Here is a 19679-nt window from a genome sequence, read left to right on the forward strand (position 1 = left end):
ATTTAAAAGCCTCCTTGATAAGTTTTTGACCTCTTGTTTGACACCAGGCTTCAACTTCTTCCAAGGCCCTAAATCATAAAGCAGAATTCCCCAGTTACCAATGCTTCTCTGAGGAGGCAAAGAAAAGAATCCCATTGGACAATGTTTTGAATTCAGTGAGACCAGATATAAAGACCATATCTTTCCTGTAAGGGGAACAATCAACAATCATGAGTCAAGGAGTGGACCGATCATATTTTTCTAAGATACTGACATCTTTTTTTAAAGATGTTAACATCTAAGAGATGTTGAACATTAGCTGGGATGGCAGTATATATCTCAAGACCAAACTTGGGCTACTGACCTGTAAACAAAGAACACCTTTTAGACATATCCATTCATTGGAGCCAGCGTAACCATTCTGTTGTCAATTAAAGTGATTAGTTTCCCTTAAACACACACACACACACACACACACACACACACACACACACACACACACACAAACTAAAAGTATAAACATAAAGCACCAGTCTATGGAGGAGATTGTACTGAAAGAAAAAGAAGGATCTCACAAAGTCATTCTCCAGGGAAACAGTCTGGTGCCTAATTATGATTAGCCACCCAGGTTCCCCCCCTTTTTTTTGGGGGGGGGGAGGCTTATTTCTGATGACATCATAGATAGAAGAAGGGCACGGGGTCACTCAGAATTCTTTCTCATAATTTTTTTTTCAATATTGATCAAAGAACCACTGAAAAAGAATGCACTGAACTTTCTTCAGCATTAGTTACTGGGTCAAAGGCTGGGGAGGTTTGAGGGTAGAGGTACGGAGGACTAAAAATATGAAAGAGTTTGAGAGAAGCATACTATACCCCAGTATGATTTAAATTATAAACATAAAATTATACTGTTGAGTGAAACTATATAAACCAAGAGCAATGCAAATTTTAAGGAAATACAGCTAATTGGGGGCTATCATACTTCAGAAAGAAACTTGAAAGATGGTTCAGATTCATAGACTGGGCAGAAGAAGAAAGAATATGCTAGGTTTGGGAGACAAGGCACAGAACAAAGGAACAAAGGCACAGAAATACTAATGTAGTATGTGTGAGTAGGTATAAAAGACCCCAAGTGGAAAAAGCTGAGGCTTTGGATTGGGGGAAAAAACTGGATGAGGAAGTTGGGGCAAATCATGCAGTCATTAGTTAAATACTGAACATGTTAACTCATTTCAACTTCATTTCTTTCTCACTTAGTATATGAAATAGAATGCAACTCAAAATAAAATAGTAGGAAAGTGTTCTGTAATTAGAGTTTTGTCCAAGTTATTATTGGTTAAAATCATAACACAATCAAATATCCAGCTATCCCTGATAACCTTCCCCCTCTCAACCAAATATGTTTGCAATAAAACCTCACTAAATAAGTAGATGTAAAGTGATAATATAAAGACATGTTAATATGGTTCCATAAATTATAAATTAAGACAGAGCTAAGAATCTAAACTTTCTAGCCCACAATTCTGTTCAAACTATACAGATGAAGTTGCCTGATAGGCATCCTAAGCAATATCTTAGGTTAGATATGGAGTTGGTTATCTTTTTCGTCTGTATATCAGTGCAGATTCCCTTAATGGACTTTGTATGATGTAGTTCCTGTATCTAACAGCAAGTAGCAAAGGGCAAAGAAAACCAATGTAAGACAATTAAAAATTACTTTACCTTTTCACCTAACTTCGTAGTATAGTATAAAGTATTGCTTCCTGGGATCATAGGCAACTTGACCCCAAGAGGCAGATCCAGTAGTTGACCCGCTCCGACCCCTGGAAAGTGGGTTTTGTGCACGCCCTGTCAGATGCAATTGGGAGAGTTTGGTCTTTCCTTTTAGGTATTAGGCCAATGTACTCCTACTCCAACCAAATGAACTCCTACGGTCAAGGTCGAAGGGTCCCGCCGTACCAGACAGCCCTGAAGACCTCCCGCTCCCCCGGACACCGCCCACTCTTCGCCCCCCAGTGCCACAGCCAGTTGTGGCCAGCAACCCAAGCCACCACCACCGGCTGCGCCGCACGAGGGCGCCAGAAGCGGGCGGTTAGGAATCGCGAGACCGGTCGGTGGCTGTGCCTGCCCCCGCCCCACAGGGCCAGAAGCCCGGGCGAAGGACCACGACGCCGGGCTGGCTGCTACTCACGTCTCCGCATTGCTGGCTCTCCGAGGCTAGGCCACTGGTGGCCGTCTTGGTGGCAGCGACGTTGGCAGCCTTAGAACAGGCGCTGAGGTACAGCTCCATCGCCAGCCCCGGGCCCTTCTACCCTCAGCCGCCCTCTCCTGTGTCCTTCCTTCGCACCCCTTTCCCCGTCGTCGTCCCTCCGTCGCGACTGGATCCAGAATGGTCAGTACCCCGCGTCCGCGAGGCCCCACCCTCGTGGCGTTCGAGGCTCCCAACTTGGAAGCGCCGGAAGGGTGGAGCCCTCCCCGAGGTGCTTGCGGCGTGAGCGTCCCAGGCTCCGGGAAGTCGGTCCCAGGGGCCTGGTCTGAGAGTCACCGTCAGTGTACCATTTCTCTCTCAAACCAGTACCCCTCAGTCATACCAAACAAAAATCCAAACTTTGAAAGCTGTCTAATTTCTCCTGGCCTCCAAGAAGCTATGGTTTGGCCCGGGTTGGGGGAGGGGGGGCATTATTGGGGGTGGGGGTGGCGGTGGGGGAGGGGAAGTGGAGTAACAGGGCAAAACACAAAATCCAGGAGTGATTGTACAGCCCACTGTAGGGACAGAGGCCTGGTTTTCTATATGTGCCTCCTTACGGACACTGTGATCGCACTCCATCCCCAGGTTCCCACTCCAGGTTCACATAAGATCCTTTGACTTCCTTTGAGGCTCACTGCCTTTCTCCTGTCCTCCCTCTAGTCTCCTCCTTTCTTTCTAGCTCTCTTCCCTCACTCTCCTACTCCCTCCTTCTTTCTGACTCCCTTGCTTTCTCCATGATCCCTCTTTCTCCTCCCGTCAACCATCCAGCCAGAATTTATAAAATACCTGACTCCTTGGCCCCATCAGTGAGTGGAGCACTGGGGATATGGCGGTGAGTGAAATTTGGCCCCTTCCTTCAAGGAGCTAACTAGACTAGAAGTACTTTGAAGGCCCAGACTGTATCTGATTTGTCAGCAATGTGGATTTAGACCTTTAATATTCTTTAACCCACTGTTGTTCTTTCTTATTTCTGGGCTATTTAGTAATAATACCTACTATTTACTAACGTACTAACTCTAGGTACTGTGCTAAACACTTACCACATTTAATCTTTCTAACAGCCTTCCCAATAGTTGCCTCTTTTTTCCGCAAAGGTTAAAGAAGAATTATAATTACTATTTAATAATGGCCCCAGAGGCAGTTTCTTAATCAATACACTAGTTTTACATCTGTTCTATTTGTTTTATGGGCACTCATATGCAAAGTACTCCTAAATTTGAACTCTGATTTTAAGATACAGTCCACTGCCCCTCTCCACATAGATGTCTTGCAATCGTCTCAAATTCCACGTACTCAAATCTCAACCCATCCCTTTACCAAAACAGGACAAAGCCAATGCCCTATTTTTCCTGCATTTCCCATCTCAGTAACAATATCAGTATCTACCCAAGCCAGAAACTGAGAAATAGTACTAGATACTTAACTTTCCCCATATTCCCCACATTCAGTTGATCTCGTAGTCCTAATGATTTTATCACTGAAATTAATTGGACCTGTCCTATCCACCTGTACACTACTCCCTCAGTTAAGCCACTCATCATTCTTTTGTCTGTGTGATAGCCACAGCCTTATCTCTCTGACACCTTTACCCCAGCAATCCATCTTTTATCAGAGTGCTATCTGATGCCATCGCTCTCCTCTGTAGTAAATCTCCAATTGCCCTAAGATTTAACAAAGCATATAACAGCCTCTGTGACTTGGCCCTGTGGTAGTTTTCTCTTGCTGCTGTAACAAATTACCACAATCTTTGTGGCTTAAAACAATACAAAGGTATTATCTTACAATAATTTGAGGTCAGCAGCGTGAAATGAATCTCATTCTGCTGAAAACAAGGTGTTGGCAAGGCTGCATTCTTCTGGAGGCTGTTGGACACAATCTATGACCTACCTCTTTATGGTTTCTAGAAGCTTTCCCTTTCTCCCACTTCAAATCCAGCACATAGCATCTTCAATTGTCTCTCTGATTCAGACCTCTGCCTCCCTCTCTATAATTAAAAATCTGTTAATTATATTAGGCTCATCTAGATGACCTACAATAATTTCTTTATTTTAAGGTCAGCTGATTAGCAACCGTATTTCCATTAGCAATCTTAATTCCTCATTGCCATGAAACACATATTCACAGGTCTTGGAGTTCACAGTCACAGGACTGCTGAAGTGTCATCATCTCTACAAAGTTTTTCTGACATTCTAAGCTTTGGCCAAATTTGCTTCCTCTGTGCTTTCCTCCATTTTAGCACTTTTCATATTACATCAAAAATATCTCTTTACCTGTCAGTCTCCCTTTAAGGGAATGGAAACTCCTTGAAAGCAGCTATTGGTTTATTCACACACTTATTTATGTACAACACTTAGTATAGTGCCTAGCAAGCATTTAGTGAGCCCCCAGTATATTTTTGTTGTCTTGACTTAGGCATACATAAATGAGAACCCATCAAAGCGTTTTTGGTTTTTTTTTAATGTTTATTTATTTTTGAGACAGAGAGAGACAGAGCATGAACGGGGGAGGAGCAGAGAGAGAGGGAGACACAGAATCCGAAACAGGCTCCAGGCTCTGAGCTGTCAGCACAGAGCCCGATGCGGGGCTCGAACTCATGGACCGTGAGATCGTGACCTGAGCCAAAGTCGGATGCTTAACCGACTGAGCCACCCAGGCGCCGCCCCCCCCCCCCCCCCTCATCAAAGCGTTTTAAGCAAATTCTCAATTTAGAAGATTATTCTGGTGACAATATGGGGGATGGATTTCTGGGGTTAGAAGGCCTGAGAGATTTCACTATGCGTAGTTACATAGGCAAGAAACACTGAAGTCCTGAAACAAGGAATCTATAAAAATAAAGGGGAAAGAATGGATTTGAGGCAACATTGTAATAACTTTGGTTTCTTCCTCATCTCACCTACTTTAAAAACAATAGAGTTGAAGGGATGATTGTTATGGTGAAGCTGACAAGAGTAGATAATCTTGAATTTTAGAGAAGAACAGTTAAATCAGAAAAGTAAATTAATTCCCCCAAAAAACCCATCCAACAGGTTAAGTTCTTTTTATACGGATAGCAGTTAGAAAGTAAGAATAGAGAAGAGAAAGCCCATGATAATTCTGTTTGAAGAAGAATTTGTTGTATTCTTAGAGATGACAGAGGAGCATGTGTTTGAAGTTTTGTGAACTTCGGGGTCTTCTGTGTTGGCCCACACAGAGCTGAATAATCTAGGTGGCTTCACTCACATGTCCAGCCAGGGCCTCAGCTAGGATGGCTGGAGTGGTTGGGAGTGTTGGACCACTCTGTACAGATGTTCTTTTCATATTCCAGGTGGTTAGATCAAGCTTTTTACATGGAAGTCTTGGGGTTTCAGCATCAAGAAGGGGTAAACATTAGTGTGCTTTTCAAATCTTCACTAGTATAATACTTTCTAAGGATACTAATCCTTGGATCAGAGCCCACATTAATGCAGTATGACCTCATCTTAACCAGACTGCATCAGCAAATTCTCTATTTCTAAATAATTTCATAGTCTGAGGTTCTGAGTGGACTAAATTTTAGGGTGTTGCCATTCAACCAAGTACAGAAAGTTACAGAATGTCCTGCTAATGGAGACAATATGATATATTGACATGTCAAAAAAGGCTTTATTGGGATAATTGATTTGACAGAGGACTCAAAATAAGAATTTGTCTAGAAATTACAAAATTTTAGATATCAGAATCATCCTGATGTATATAAGTTTCTAAATGATTCCAAAACGTATAGAGATAGAATGGTATTATCTAACCTCCCATAACTGATTCGGTAAATGTAGGCAAAAAGAATAAATGAGTATCACCCTCATATATTTTCTAAAGTGGTCTGTTTTTGGTAGGTAAAAGCTTACTTAACTTTTGATTAGTTACTCCCTCTGATTAAACATGCCTCCTATTGCCAACAGAACTGACTCAAATATTGAAGTAAACCATCCTCTGAATATATATAATCTATCAAATGTTAACTGCTTTTCTATATTTCTGTAAAATAACTTATTTGCTGGTGTTTTAGATTTTTTTTCAAATAATTATCATCTTTACAAAAGAGAAAATGGAAATTATATTAAAAAATGTGGTAAGAGAAATTTTGTCCCTATCACTAGTATAATACTACCTCTACAGCAGAACAAATTAGCACCTGATTTTTTATTGCCTAGCCCTTATCTCTCATTACTTGATGACTCTCTGTGGGTCTTAGGCCCTTAATAAGATTCTAGGTGCTTTTGATGAGAGTTACATTGCTTGGATCCCCTGGGTCAGCAGTGCCCAGCACTGTGCTAGGCATTCAGGCTGCTCATTTCTTGATTACGTTTTAGTAATTGCTAAATAGTGTGTACACACACACACACACACACACACACACACACACACCAGAGTCTGGTAAGGACTACACAGTATCTTTTCATATTATAAAGTATATCTCTTTGCCAGTATCCTACTCATTTAAATACTTTACACTTGAATTATTATTTTTTAATATTATGTTTATCTTGATGATGAAAAGCTGATATTAAATACATATTCCTGATTTGTTAAGTGGTGCAGACCATGCAGAAAGAAGGGTACCAAATTAAATATCAATTGGGAAAATTGTTCTTATATTCTCAATATATATATTTTAGATGATAACACAAATGAATCATAGTGAAATATTAAATAAAAAGTAATGTTCAAACATTATGTCCAGTTTAAGCTTTCAATTGAGAATAACATAAAATTTAAGGTAGCCAGTCACAGGTAGGGAAAATTCCATGATAGTAAAAGGCAACAGGAATACGTAGTACAGTATTAATAGTGTAGACTTGGGATTTAAATTCTATTTATTTCAACTCTTGGCTTTAGTTTCCTCAGCTCCAAAATTTGTATAGTGCTAACTCTTATTTTATAGGGCCATTATATGAGTTAAATTGATAAAAACAGCAAAATGCATGGTCTATAGAGATGCTCAATAGGTGATAATTTTATTATAAGCATCACTTTGATTGAGTAGCATTAATAGGGAAATGATTAACTAATTAATTAATTAATTAATTAGAAGTTTCCCCCAGTTTCATTGAGAGATGATTGACATAGTTCTGTATAAGCTTAAGACATACTGCATGATGGTTTGATTCACATATATTATGAAGTGATTACCACAGTAGGTTCAGCTAGCATCCATCTTCTCATATAAATACAATAAAAAGGAAACAAAGAATGAAAGAATAAAGGGGAAAAATTTTTCTCCTTGTGATGAGAACTCTTAGGATTTATTCTCTTAATAATTTTTCTATATCATTTTAGCTATGTGTTATATGGCAATGTTAGCTATAGTCATCATGCTGTATGTTACATCCTTACTATTTATTTATCTTAAAACTGGAAATATACCTTGATACCTTCCTCTAATTCCCCCTCCCCTTACCCCCACCTCTGGTCACCATAAGGCTGATCTCTTTCTATGAGTTTGGGGGGGTGGTATTGTTTTTCATTTCTTTGTTTTTTTTGTTTGTTTTAGATTCCACCTATAAGAGAGATCATGCAGTATTTGTCTTTCTCTGTCTGACTTATTTCACTAAGAATAATGCCTTCAAGGTCCATTTATGTTGTCACAAATGGTAGGGTTTCCTTTTTTCTGGCTAAATAATGTTCCATTGTGTGTGTGTGAAATAGCCATTCATCCATTGGCCCATTGATGGATATTTAGGTTGTTTCCACATCTTGGCTATTGTAAATAATACTGCAGTACGTATGAGGGTGGAACCATGATTTTGAGTTAGTGTTTTTTGTTACCTTTGCATGTATTTTCAGAAGAATTGCTGGATCATATTGTAGTTCTATTTTTGGTTATTTGAGGATCTCCTATACTATTTTTCCATAGTGGCCGTGCTAATTTAAAATTCTGCTATCAGTGCACAGAGTTCCCTTTTCTCCATATCCACACTAGTATTTGTTATTCCTGGTCTTTTTGTTAATGGCCATTTTAGCAGGTGTGATTTAATATCTCACTGTGGTTTTGATTTGCATTTCCCTAATGACTAGTGATACTGAGCATCTTTTCATGTACATTTTGGCCTTTTATATATCTTCTTTGGAGAAATGTCTATTCAGGTCCTTTTCCCATTTTTGAATTGGATTTTTTTTTTTTTTTTTGGTTATTGAGTTGTAGGAGTTCTTTGTTTTGGATATTAACCCCTTAACAGATATATTGTTTGCAATTTTTTTTCCCATTTTCTAAGTTGTTAATAGTTACTTATACTATGTAGAAGCTTTTTAGTTTGTTGTAGTCCTGTTTTATTTTTTATTTTGTTGCTTATTCTTCAGGTGTCATATCAAAAAAATCATTACTATGATCCATGTCAAGGAACTTGGTTCCTATGTCTTCTTCCTAGGAGTTTCATGGTTTCAGATCTTGCATTTACATCTTTAATCCACTTGAGTTAATTTTTGTGAGTGGGTTGAGTTTTATTCATTTACATGTGAGTATCCAATTATTCCAGCACCATTTATTGAAGAGACTTGTCTTTTCTCCATTGAGTATTCTTGTCTTCCCTGTCAAATATTAGTTAACCTTACATACTTGGGTTTATTTCTGGGCTATCAGTTCTGTTCTGTTGGTCTATTTATCTGTTTTATACCAGTACCATACTATTATGATGACTTTAGTTTTATAGTATAGCTTGAAACTAGGAAGTGTGATACCTCCTGCTTCATTCTTCTTTCTTAGGATTTCTTTGTATATTTGGAGTCTTTTGTGGTTTCTTATAAATTTTAAAAGTGTTTTTTCCCCTGATTCTTTAAAAAAAATGCCATTTGAATCTTGATAAGGCTTGCATTGAACCTACAGATGGCTTTTAGTAGTATTGACATTTTAATAACTAATTCTTGCAGTCAACGAACATGGGATACCTTTTTACTTATTTATGTCTTCTATTATTTTATCAATGTCTTATAGTTTTCAGTGTAGAGATCTTTTATTCTTTAGTTGAATTTACTCCAAGTTATTTTACTGTTTTTGATGCTACCATAAATGGGATTATTTATTTCTTTTTCAGAAAATTAATTGTTGGTATATAGAAATGCTACTTTGTGTATTAATTTTGTATACTGCAACTTTACTGAACTCATTGATTAGACATAACTGTTTTTTGGTCTTTAGGATTTTCTATGTATAAAATTATGTCATCTGCAAATAGAGACATTTTTGCTCCTTTCTTTATTCTGATACCTTTTCTTGCCTGATTGCTTTAGCTAGGACTTCCAGTACCATGTAGAATGGGAGTGGTGAAAGGGGGCACTCTTGTCTTTTTCCTGATCTTAGAAGAAAAGCCTTCATCCTTTCACCATTCAGCATAATGTTAGCTGTGGTCTTGTCACAGAAGACCTTTATTATATCAGATATATTCCTTTTATGCCTAATTTGTTGAGTTTTTATCATGAATGAATATTGAATTTTGTTGAATATTTTTTATGCATCCATTGAGGTAATCATTTGTTTTTTTTTTTTCTTTCATTCTATCAATATGATGTGTCACACAGATTGATTTGCATATGTTGAATCATCCATGCATCCCGGGGATAAATTTCATTTGATCATGGTGATTGAAGGACATGATTAATTTAAATGGTGGGCAATCTGCCCAGCTAAGTATAGTACTAGACACTGTACTATGTATTCTAGGTTAAAATCATAGAGATATTTGAGGGAATGGACTTTCTGGTTATTAAGATTTTTTCTTTTCATTTTAATTGTTGGAATATGTTGCCCTCACAATCCTAATCATTGTTATTAATGAGATTGGTTATGTTGTCTACATTTGATGCTTGGGGAGAAAATATTTTTGAAATTATTGGAAAATTTTATCCAGTAAAATGAGTAATTTTGCCGTATTTGTCAAGTAGCTACAGTTTTTGTTTGTTTGTTTGTTTGTTTTTTAAATATCAGCTCTGGCCAACAGCTTGATTGTAGCTTTGTGAGAGACCTTGAACTAGATGCACATAGCTAAGCTGTGCCCAGATTCCTGTAGTATAAGAACTGAGAGATACTAAATGTCTGTTGTTTTAAGCCATTAAATTTTGGGACAGTTTTTTACATAACAACAGGTAACTAATGTTTATGATGTACCATTCACTGTGTTAGGTAGTTAGTAAGGTGTGTATTATGAAACCCTTTCATTAACATTGTAAGACAGTTATTACAATCTCCATTTTGCAAACAGGAAATTTGGGCTTGGAAAAATGAATTTGCGTGTCATCTTAAAGCTCTGAAATTGGCTCTATTCTAAGGGATTCTTAATCAGCAAACAATTATTCTTTCTCCTCATCATTTTTTAAATAAAATTATTTCTTGCATCAAAAATATTTTTCCTCAGGTTTGTTGAGATATAACTGATATACATCACAATAAGTTTAAGGCATGCAGCATGATGGTTTGATTTACATATATTGTGAAATTTTTACCACAGTGAGTTGAGTTAGCATCTACTGTCTCATATAGATATAATTAAAAAAAAAGGAAAACAAAGAACAAAAATTCCTTGTGATGAGAACTATTAGGATTTACTTACATAACAACTTTCTTATATATTATACACAGTGTTAACTATAATCATCATGTTGTACATTATATCCCTGGCACTTGTTTATCTTATAACTGGAACTTTTCACATTTTGACCACCTTTCTCCAGATCCCCCTACCCTTAAATCTTGATGAACTATGCATTATGTACTTCTCACATTAGACTTCATCAGTATAAAATTAGGGGGAATAATAGAAAACCAACAATAAAACTACCACATGATATAGTTTATTATCTATACTGTGTATCATTATGATCTGGACCAAGCCTGAATAAGACATGAGGGGCAGGATTGATGTACTGATTTCTCTCCTCAATTCTGTCTCAGATATTAAAGATATAATCTCAAAACTACTTTACATACTTCAATAATTCACTGATACTATTCATCTATTTATCAAAGTCTATTTTTATTTTTATCCATTTTAGTCATTTTTTGTTCTTAAAAAGAATATAAACTCACTACATTTTGAATTATATTCTAATTTCTTTCTTGGCTTTTAAGAATTAACCACCTGTCTTCTCATTATAATGTAAATATATTTGATCAATATGTTCAAAGTATCTTGTCATCTGGAAAGAAAGAAGTTAAGTTGCAGGTCTGCAATACAGTCTCTTCTTGTATTGGGGGTGCTCCAGGGAAAGATAAAAAGGCAAGGAAGCTGAATTAATCCCCTTCTAAACATACTGATGACAATCCTATTGGCACAGCAGCAACAACAAAGGTTTTTGCTAGTAAAATAGACTTTTTTATTATGGAATGCTTTTAGCAAGATGTGCCTAATTGTCTAGATTTGTTTATGATAAACAAACTGGAATATATGGAGTTATGGATAATGGCTGGTTGGGAAATGTTACATAATCAATGTAACCCTCTCAGTGTAAAATATAAATGTCTTATAACCTGAATGGATTATTATATGAAAGTGAAGTAAGTAAATGCAAACCTCATAGAAATCTCATCTATTAACATGTGTATCCAATGTAGTATAATAGGACTTGGGGAACTAGACTAGGGGTCATAGACTTCTTTGGTTTACCTGTGACTCATGATGACATATATCCTTGTAATTATTAGTATCTAATTGACACTTAAAACTTGATACGGAGTCAAATCTTTGAGTGATGTTAGTCTGAATTATCAATATGACCCTTTATGTTATCTTAAGTTCCAAGAGATATTGATTCCTATGATAGTCCTCAAATTTCAGCCTTCCAATAATTTATTTAATAATTTTGGTGTCCCTCAGAGGCAGAGGAGGCAGAATTTTGTAGTGGTAAAGTAATAACATGTGTGGGTAAACATTGAAACAATATAAAGTAAAATAATTTACCCTTATTCCAAGATCTTAAGACTCTCAACCCACAAGCAAACAATAGTAGTCTGTATGTCATTATACATATGTGTAGGGGCCAAGAGCATCCCCCCTGCCTCATGGGCCACTTTGGCATAAACATTATTTTGAGTTAAAAGCAATCTAAGCACAGCAGATTCAGAAAAATCTCTTTCCCTCCCCTCATCTGAGGGAAAAATCTCTTTCCCTCCCCTGGTCTGTTTGTACCAGGAAGAGAGCTATTAGCAGAGATTCCTCCTTACCTAAGAAACTGATCTTAATAGTAGAGCAACCTGTGGTTTCCAAACATCTCCTTTTACCTTCCTGCTAATGATAGTTCACATAAACATCATGTTGCCTCACTTTGGAATTTCCATGTCTGTGTGTATTTCTAGTACATATGCTATGAAATTTGATTTTCTCCTGTTAATCTGTCTCATGTCAATTTGATTTAGTCAAGCTAGAAGAACCTTGAAGGACAGAGGAAAGTCTTCCCCCTTAACATATGCAAATCTGTGTTATAAAGCATGTTTCACATGTTCCATTTTTTACTGACCAGTATGTCTTGAAGATTATTCAATATGAGTACACTGATTTAATTTAGTTTTTAACTACAGTTAAGTGGTGTTTAATGCTGTCATTACTATTATTTACTTAACCAGTCTTCTATTTATGAATTTTTTGATTTTTTTTGTTACAAAAATTCTATAATCATCCTTTTACATAGATTTCTGGATTAAAGAGTATGTTGATTTCATTTATTTTTCTTACAGATATTGTCATGTTTCCTTCAAAGAAATTACACTGCTTTGTGATTTATCTGTGGTTTATCCTCCCACAAATGGAAATTGGATAAGGTATGTGCCTGCTGTTAATATCTTCTTTCTATGTTGGATAAATCTTTCTCATAGGCTGTGGTTTCAAGTAATGGCTAAAATTAGTTTTTCTAATTTTGTTTGCTTGTTTTAAAGACAGTGGAGATTCTTCCCCTCTTTATTTTTGATTTTGTATTTTGAAATCTTTGCTAACTTCAAGCAAAATCACTACTTTTCTGTTATTTTTAAAATTATGTAAGTTTGGAGGATAAGAAAAATGAAAGTAGTGACCAAGTTGCTTAGTATGGACTAACTTGCAAAAGATAATTTTTGTATTTTTTTAAAATCAATGCAAAATTTAGTAATTGTAATAAACATATGTATACTTTTGGCCTAAAATGCATCACAAATTAAAAAAAAAAACCACCTGAATTTGTCAGCCTGACTATGCACAAAAGAGTTAATGCAGTTGGCCTGAGACTGGTATTTTTTAGAAAAGCCTACTTGAAAAGTTCTCTCTTGATTGGAGTTGGGGAACTTGGTAGTTGAGCCATTTATGAAGTGATAACTGGTTCACTGTGCCTAAACTGCTTATAAAATCAATATGGTTTATGCTGGACATATGCCTTCTGTCTGGGCGTCTGCAAATTTGATATGTACTAGGCAGCAGATGCTTACATGATAAACGAGCATTAAAAACCTTGGGCTTTGTTATGGGTTGAATTGTGTCCATCTAAAATTCATATGTGGAAATCCTAACTGTCAGTACCTGTATTTGGAGAGAGGGTCTTTATACATGTAATTAAGTTAAAATGAGGTCACTAAGATGCATCTTAATCTAATACAACTGGTATTTTTATGGGAAGAAGAGATTAGGACACAGATAGGCATAGAGGGAAGACCATGTGAAGACATGGGTATGTCTAATCACAATAAAATGAAAATTCTTTAAGGAAAATTTTTGTCTGTCTTCTTCAATGTACTCTTCAATAACTAGAGCAGTACCCAATAATTATTATTAAGTAGAAAAAACTCAATAATAGATATTCAGTAACTAACACTTCAGAAAATAAGTGAATCAATTCTCCCCCCCCCACCCCAGTCACTGCTTAAATAGTGCCAATGTATGCTTCAGAATAGCTTTTCTTTTCTTTTCTCTTTTCTTTTCTTTTCTTTTCTTTTCTTTTCTTTTCTTTTCTTTTCTTTTCTTTTCTTCTTTTATTCATCTCTGAGAACCTATCCTTCTAACTGACACTGTATCCTTTTAGATAGAATCCCACATTTTTAACTCCTAAATTACTGTTTTTCTACATAATGTTAAGAACATGATGTATAGAATAGTAAAAACACCATGTGATGGCTTACCATTCTTTATCTCATCCATTTATTAAAGACTAGGTACATTATTAAACTGTAGTAATAACTTTGTTGCATACTTTCCTTGACTGAATTGGAATATTTTAATCATGTTTGTTCAGCATTCATATATTAATCCTTACAAAAGCTATCAGTATATGCAGATTAAATAAATTACAGGGTTTATTGATGTGCATAAATGTAGCTATTTTGTTAAATGGAAGAACAAAAACTATTAGTATCTTGTGAAATTAACTCAGTAGATCAAGGCAATATTTTTAAAGTTACAACAAAAGAGAAAAGAATAGAAAATAGTGGGTTTCAGGTTTAACAAGAGTATCACTTTATGAAAATTTGTTTTAATTATAGATATATAACTTACATATTTTGCTTATATAAATATGTACGATCTATAATGTATATCTTGTGAATTTAAGGAAGGAGTATTTTGAAGTAACACAAGATAATGGATTATGAGCATCTATATTTCAAAAAAAGATTCATTTTTTTTTAAGTTTATTTATTTACTTTGAGAGAGAGAGAGAGAGACAGGGAATGAGCAGGGGTGGGGCAGAGAGAGGGAACAAGAGAATCTCAAGCAGACTCTGCACTGTAAGCACGGAGCTGGATGCAGAGCTCCATCCAGTGAACTGTGAGATCTGCTTAACTGATTGAGCCACTCAGGAACCCCTCAATAAAAGATTCTAAAAAGTGAAAACCCTTCAGAATATTAGAACAGAAAAGGTTATTAGTTATCTTTTAAGTGGATACTTTTATTTTACAAGTAAGGATACAAGGGATCAGTAAAGTGAAGTCTTCCAAAATTACAAATTAGATTAGTGGGAGCTTTAAGTTATCACTCAAGTCTTCTGTCAATTTACCACCAAATCATACAGCTAAAGAGAATATTATGCTTCATGCTCTCCCAGCATGTAATTTGGGGTCTGTTCTACTCATTAGACTGAAACTGGCATCAAGTTAAGTTTATTTCTTTTCCCAGTAAACACATTTGTTATGGTAAGTTCAATCACCATAGAAATGTGGTTGTTCTTTTCAAATTGTTTAAAGAATATTCATTTAAATAAAGTACCTCTAATTGTGGCTATGTAATTTCTTTACTTTTGAATCCTTCTGATACTGAATTAAGAGAAACTTGTTTTTTGTTAACATGGAATAATTTTCACCTTTTCGTGTAGTTGGTATTATAAGTATTCAGAATAAGTGCCAATTAAAAATATTACTACTTCCTTATCATCTTCTGCCAGCTGGCCCTTTATATTAACATTGAAGGGTTATTTCAGGAAGCAGCTTATCAAGTCTGGGGCTTTTTTTTGGTTTGTTTGGATGGTTAGTTTTTTCACCTAATTAGTGAACAGTCTGAGAAGGGTTTTATTTTTAGCAATTCCAAAACTAATGAAGGTGGGAATACAAATGACCTTAGAAGACATTCTCAGAAGACATTCTGTAGAAAAAAAAAATTCTCCCAATTCTTTGCTCTTTTATTTGAGGCTTTCTGTCTGAATTCTACCTTGTCTGATGTTAGCAGCTTACTCCTGTTACATCATTAGTGTTTGCATGTTTGTTATAATATTGCCTACCTACTTTTGAATTACTTTGTTTTAGCTATATCTCTTACATACAGAAAACAGTTGGTGTTTTTTGTGGGATAATTTGAAATCTTATTTTTAAAAATTTAATAGATTAACCCATTTTTACCTATTAAGATAATTGTATATACATTCCAATCAATCAAACTAGTTTATGCTATTTACTAAGAGTCTTTAGAGGATTTTGTCTCTTTTGGTTAACCTTGTTCAATACCTTAACTGCCTTGTAAATATTGCTTCTAATTTTTTTAGATATCTTTACACAAATAGAATGGTAAAATCATTTTGAATTACAGACTCATAAGCATATGTTTTAACATTTTCATTCTGGCCCAGGGAACGAAAATTAAAAGGTAATAATGTCCATTCGAAATTCTGTCCAAATTTAAGAGGCCATCAGAGCCATTGTTTCTTGCTAAGATGTTGAAAATACAGAAAATAAAATGTTTTCTTTAAGTGAGAAAGAAGAAAATTCAGAGAAAGTTTGTCATTTAAGGATTGAATATTCAGTGTGCCCTCATTTACATAGCTACTTCATTTCAAGTATGATCTTATTAGTCTCTGATGGATCTGAATATTGGAAACACATTTTAGATTAGTTCTCATTTTAAATTTATTGTGTTTGCCTTGGGTAACCTTGGTAATCATTGAAACCATTATTTGTGTAGGTACTTAATTATGTGGAAACAATTATGTCCTGCAAAACAATCCTTACAATGGAAGATTTTAGGATGTTGGGTAATAGCTTATTAAACTTATTTCCCTAGATTTTTTTCTTTTTTTGTTTAGTAGTAGGAGAATAAAGCAATTGATTTACTTAAATTAGCTTTTAATGTTTAGATGATTTCACCATGTTTTATCAAGAGTGTGCAATTTAAAAACTTTCTTTAAATATAATTCCATCTCACAAATGGTTTAGTGTTGTAATAAAATATATTTGCTTTGCAACAAAATATAGACTTGTAAATATATCTTTATAGGATTATTGGTATTATAATTATAACAATAGTGAAAATAATTTTTATAATTTCTCTAAGTTGGTAATATTAAACAATATAATTGAAATATGAAGGAAATATGTTTTATATTATTTATTTTATTAAATAAAAGTGAACTATTAGTGATGTACCTTTGAATTAATCATTTAGAAGAAAGTGTCAAATTACTGACAAAATTTTGTGTGTTACCATAGCATAACATGTTACCACAAATTGAATTATCTAAACCTTTCATATTACTGATTCTTTTCATTCTTGCATTCTCTCTCCTTCCTGTCTCTTACCTTTCCCACTCATTCTTTTTCCTTATGTCTTCCTTTTATTGATTCATTGTTGTGGAATACCTAGATAGTAATTTGTGGTTGGTAGCTTTTTTGTTAAAATATGCTTGCTAAAAAGATATTTTCCACTAAGTCATTAGACCAAAATGAGTGCAAGAGGATACCAGTAGTTTTGCATTACACAAAACTAAGTACATCTTAGCTCTTATTAAATTATTTTAAACCATTTGTAAACTCCATGTAATATAGTGTAGCCAATAATGATAATAATTGCTGTTGGCATTATTAGTATTTTACCAGCATGGATTTACATGAATTAACTCATTGGATCCTTACAAAAGCAGCAAACCTGCTATTCATTTCTTTCCTATAGCAGGGTAGAGGTGGAGGGTGCTTCTGGGAGAGAATAGGATGGGTGATTTCATAAAAGCTTATTTGAAGCATGCTAACAACTGGCTTCCTGAAGATTAAATTGATAGTATTCACTTAGAAAAGAGTTCTTATGTATGGAATTCTCTAAGCAGGATGTCCCTGGTTTAGATTGTATATGGTAAACATATGTAGTATCTATGGATTTATGTGTTATGGATCTTTGAAAAATGTCACAAAGTATGTAACTTTCTAGGAGTAAAATGAAGATTACCAGACCCTAAATGCTAACTGATGTGGGGTGACCTGCACATCTTATTTAATTATCTCATCTATTACTCTGATAAATATATATATACACCTACATATATATTTAATATGTATTCTATTTGGTGTAGATATATACCGTATATCAGTATGATATTTATAAATTAGATATAGAATCATATATATGATGTATATAGGCATAGTATATTATATATATTTTATATACTTATATATAATACATAAAAATACATAACATAGGGGCACCAGGGTGGCTCAGTTGGATAAGCATCCAAGTTCAGCTCAGGTCATGAAATCCCGGTGCTTGAGTTCAAGCCCTGCCTCCCGCTGTGTGCTAACAGCTCAGAGCCTGGAGCCTTCTTCAGATTCTGTCTCCCTCTTGCTCTCTGCCCTTCCCCCACTCGTGCTATGTTTTTCTCTCAAAAATAGATAAACATTAAAAAATTGAAAAAAAATACATTATATAATATATATAGTTTACAAATAAAGGACCAGAGGGTGAATACAAACAGGATTCAAGACCCCTCCCTTGATTTTCTGTGCTTCTTAATTGATTGTATTCTTGAAATTATTAGGAAAGCTTTATCCTGGATGAGATCTCTGAATCATGTAAGTCTGATTTTAAAATGGAATCCTTTGTGTCATCTCAGGGTTAGTAAGTTACTCAAGTTTACAGAATTAGAGAATAATTCCTACCTCACCTCAGAGCTCTTTTTTTTTTTAAGTTTATTTATTTATTTTGAGAGAGAGAGTGCATGAGCAAGTAGGTGAGGAGCAGAGAGAGAAGGAGAGAGAGAATCCCAAGCTGCTGACTCCAGTCTTGATCCCACCAGCCATGAGATCATAACCTGAGCCTATATCAAGAGTCACATGCCAAACTGACTGAGCCACCTAGGTGCCCCTCACTCCAGCGTTCTGCTGTATTAGTATGCACATAAAAATAATTTACTATGTCACACTAATAAAAAAAAATCCTAACAGACTTATACAAGGCAGTCTTAAATTCATCTTTACTCTACCCACCCTTAATGAACTATGAATCTCAGTTCTTTAATTTAAAAAATGGAAATAATAATAATACTAGTGTCTATTTTAAATAATTGTGATATTAAGAAGACGAAATAGCATATGAAAAGGAGCTCTGCAAAGGTTTATAGATAGCCCTCAATAAATGTTATTTTCCTCCTCTTCTCCTCTATATAGTTTTTTTCCTCTTCCTTCTATGGAAACAATAATATTGTGAGAATTTGAATATATAATGCCTACCTGTGTCCCTAAGATTCAAATGCTATTCAGTTTTTTTTTGAGCAACTTTCACTTTCCTCATTATTTTTTTAACTCAAATAATGCAGTTTTCTATGAGTTTTATCAAATTTTATCAGAAATTACTTGAAAGACAGTAATTGTCATCATTTATTTGGAGACTGTATTATTACTAAGGAGGAAACTCTTTACCTCTGAATACCTGGTTGTCAAAAGATACTTAGATAGTACACTTAAATTCCTACTTTATTTGAAGCTAATCATAAATAAGGATACTTTTTGACCTTTGTTAACTGACATTGTTCTAACATGACAAATGCTAGAACTAACATTGCAGTATCTTACATTGCAGTATCTTAATATCTAACATTGCAGTATCTTTATATCTATAGCTATTATGCTTCGTGGAATATATTTCAAAACCCAAACTATTGAAAATATTCCTATAGCCTTGATAAAGTACAAGAATTAAAAAAAAAAATAATCGTTCTTGTGGCAAATAATTCAAGTTTGTTAACTACCTGGTGAAGTTTGCAAAGACAGTTAGATCAATAAAGGAAGCCACTCACTTTT

At 35.0% G+C, this 19679-nt stretch overlaps 1 protein-coding gene across 3 annotated transcripts in view; it reads right to left on the reverse strand.

The window, feature by feature from the left end:
- Positions 1-2380, reverse strand: part of FSIP2 (fibrous sheath interacting protein 2) — a 94750-nt gene extending 92370 nt beyond the window's left edge. For 2 of the 3 annotated variants that reach the window (XM_058711937.1, XM_058711929.1), the window contains exons 1-2: positions 2171-2379; positions 1702-1827 (exon numbers count right to left, since the gene is read on the reverse strand). In XM_058711937.1, coding sequence (XP_058567920.1) covers positions 1702-1827; positions 2171-2269 — 225 coding nt within the window. In that variant the 5' untranslated portion in view covers positions 2270-2379. Of the gene's footprint in view, positions 1-1701; positions 1828-2170 lie in introns of all 3 variants that reach the window. The other variant, XM_058711948.1, reaches the window with a different exon arrangement.
- Between the last annotated feature and the right edge of the window lie 17299 nt (positions 2381-19679).

The sequence above is a fragment of the Neofelis nebulosa genome, chromosome 2 (assembly GCF_028018385.1).
Source record: "Neofelis nebulosa isolate mNeoNeb1 chromosome 2, mNeoNeb1.pri, whole genome shotgun sequence".
NCBI classification, from domain to species: Eukaryota; Metazoa; Chordata; class Mammalia; order Carnivora; family Felidae; genus Neofelis; species Neofelis nebulosa.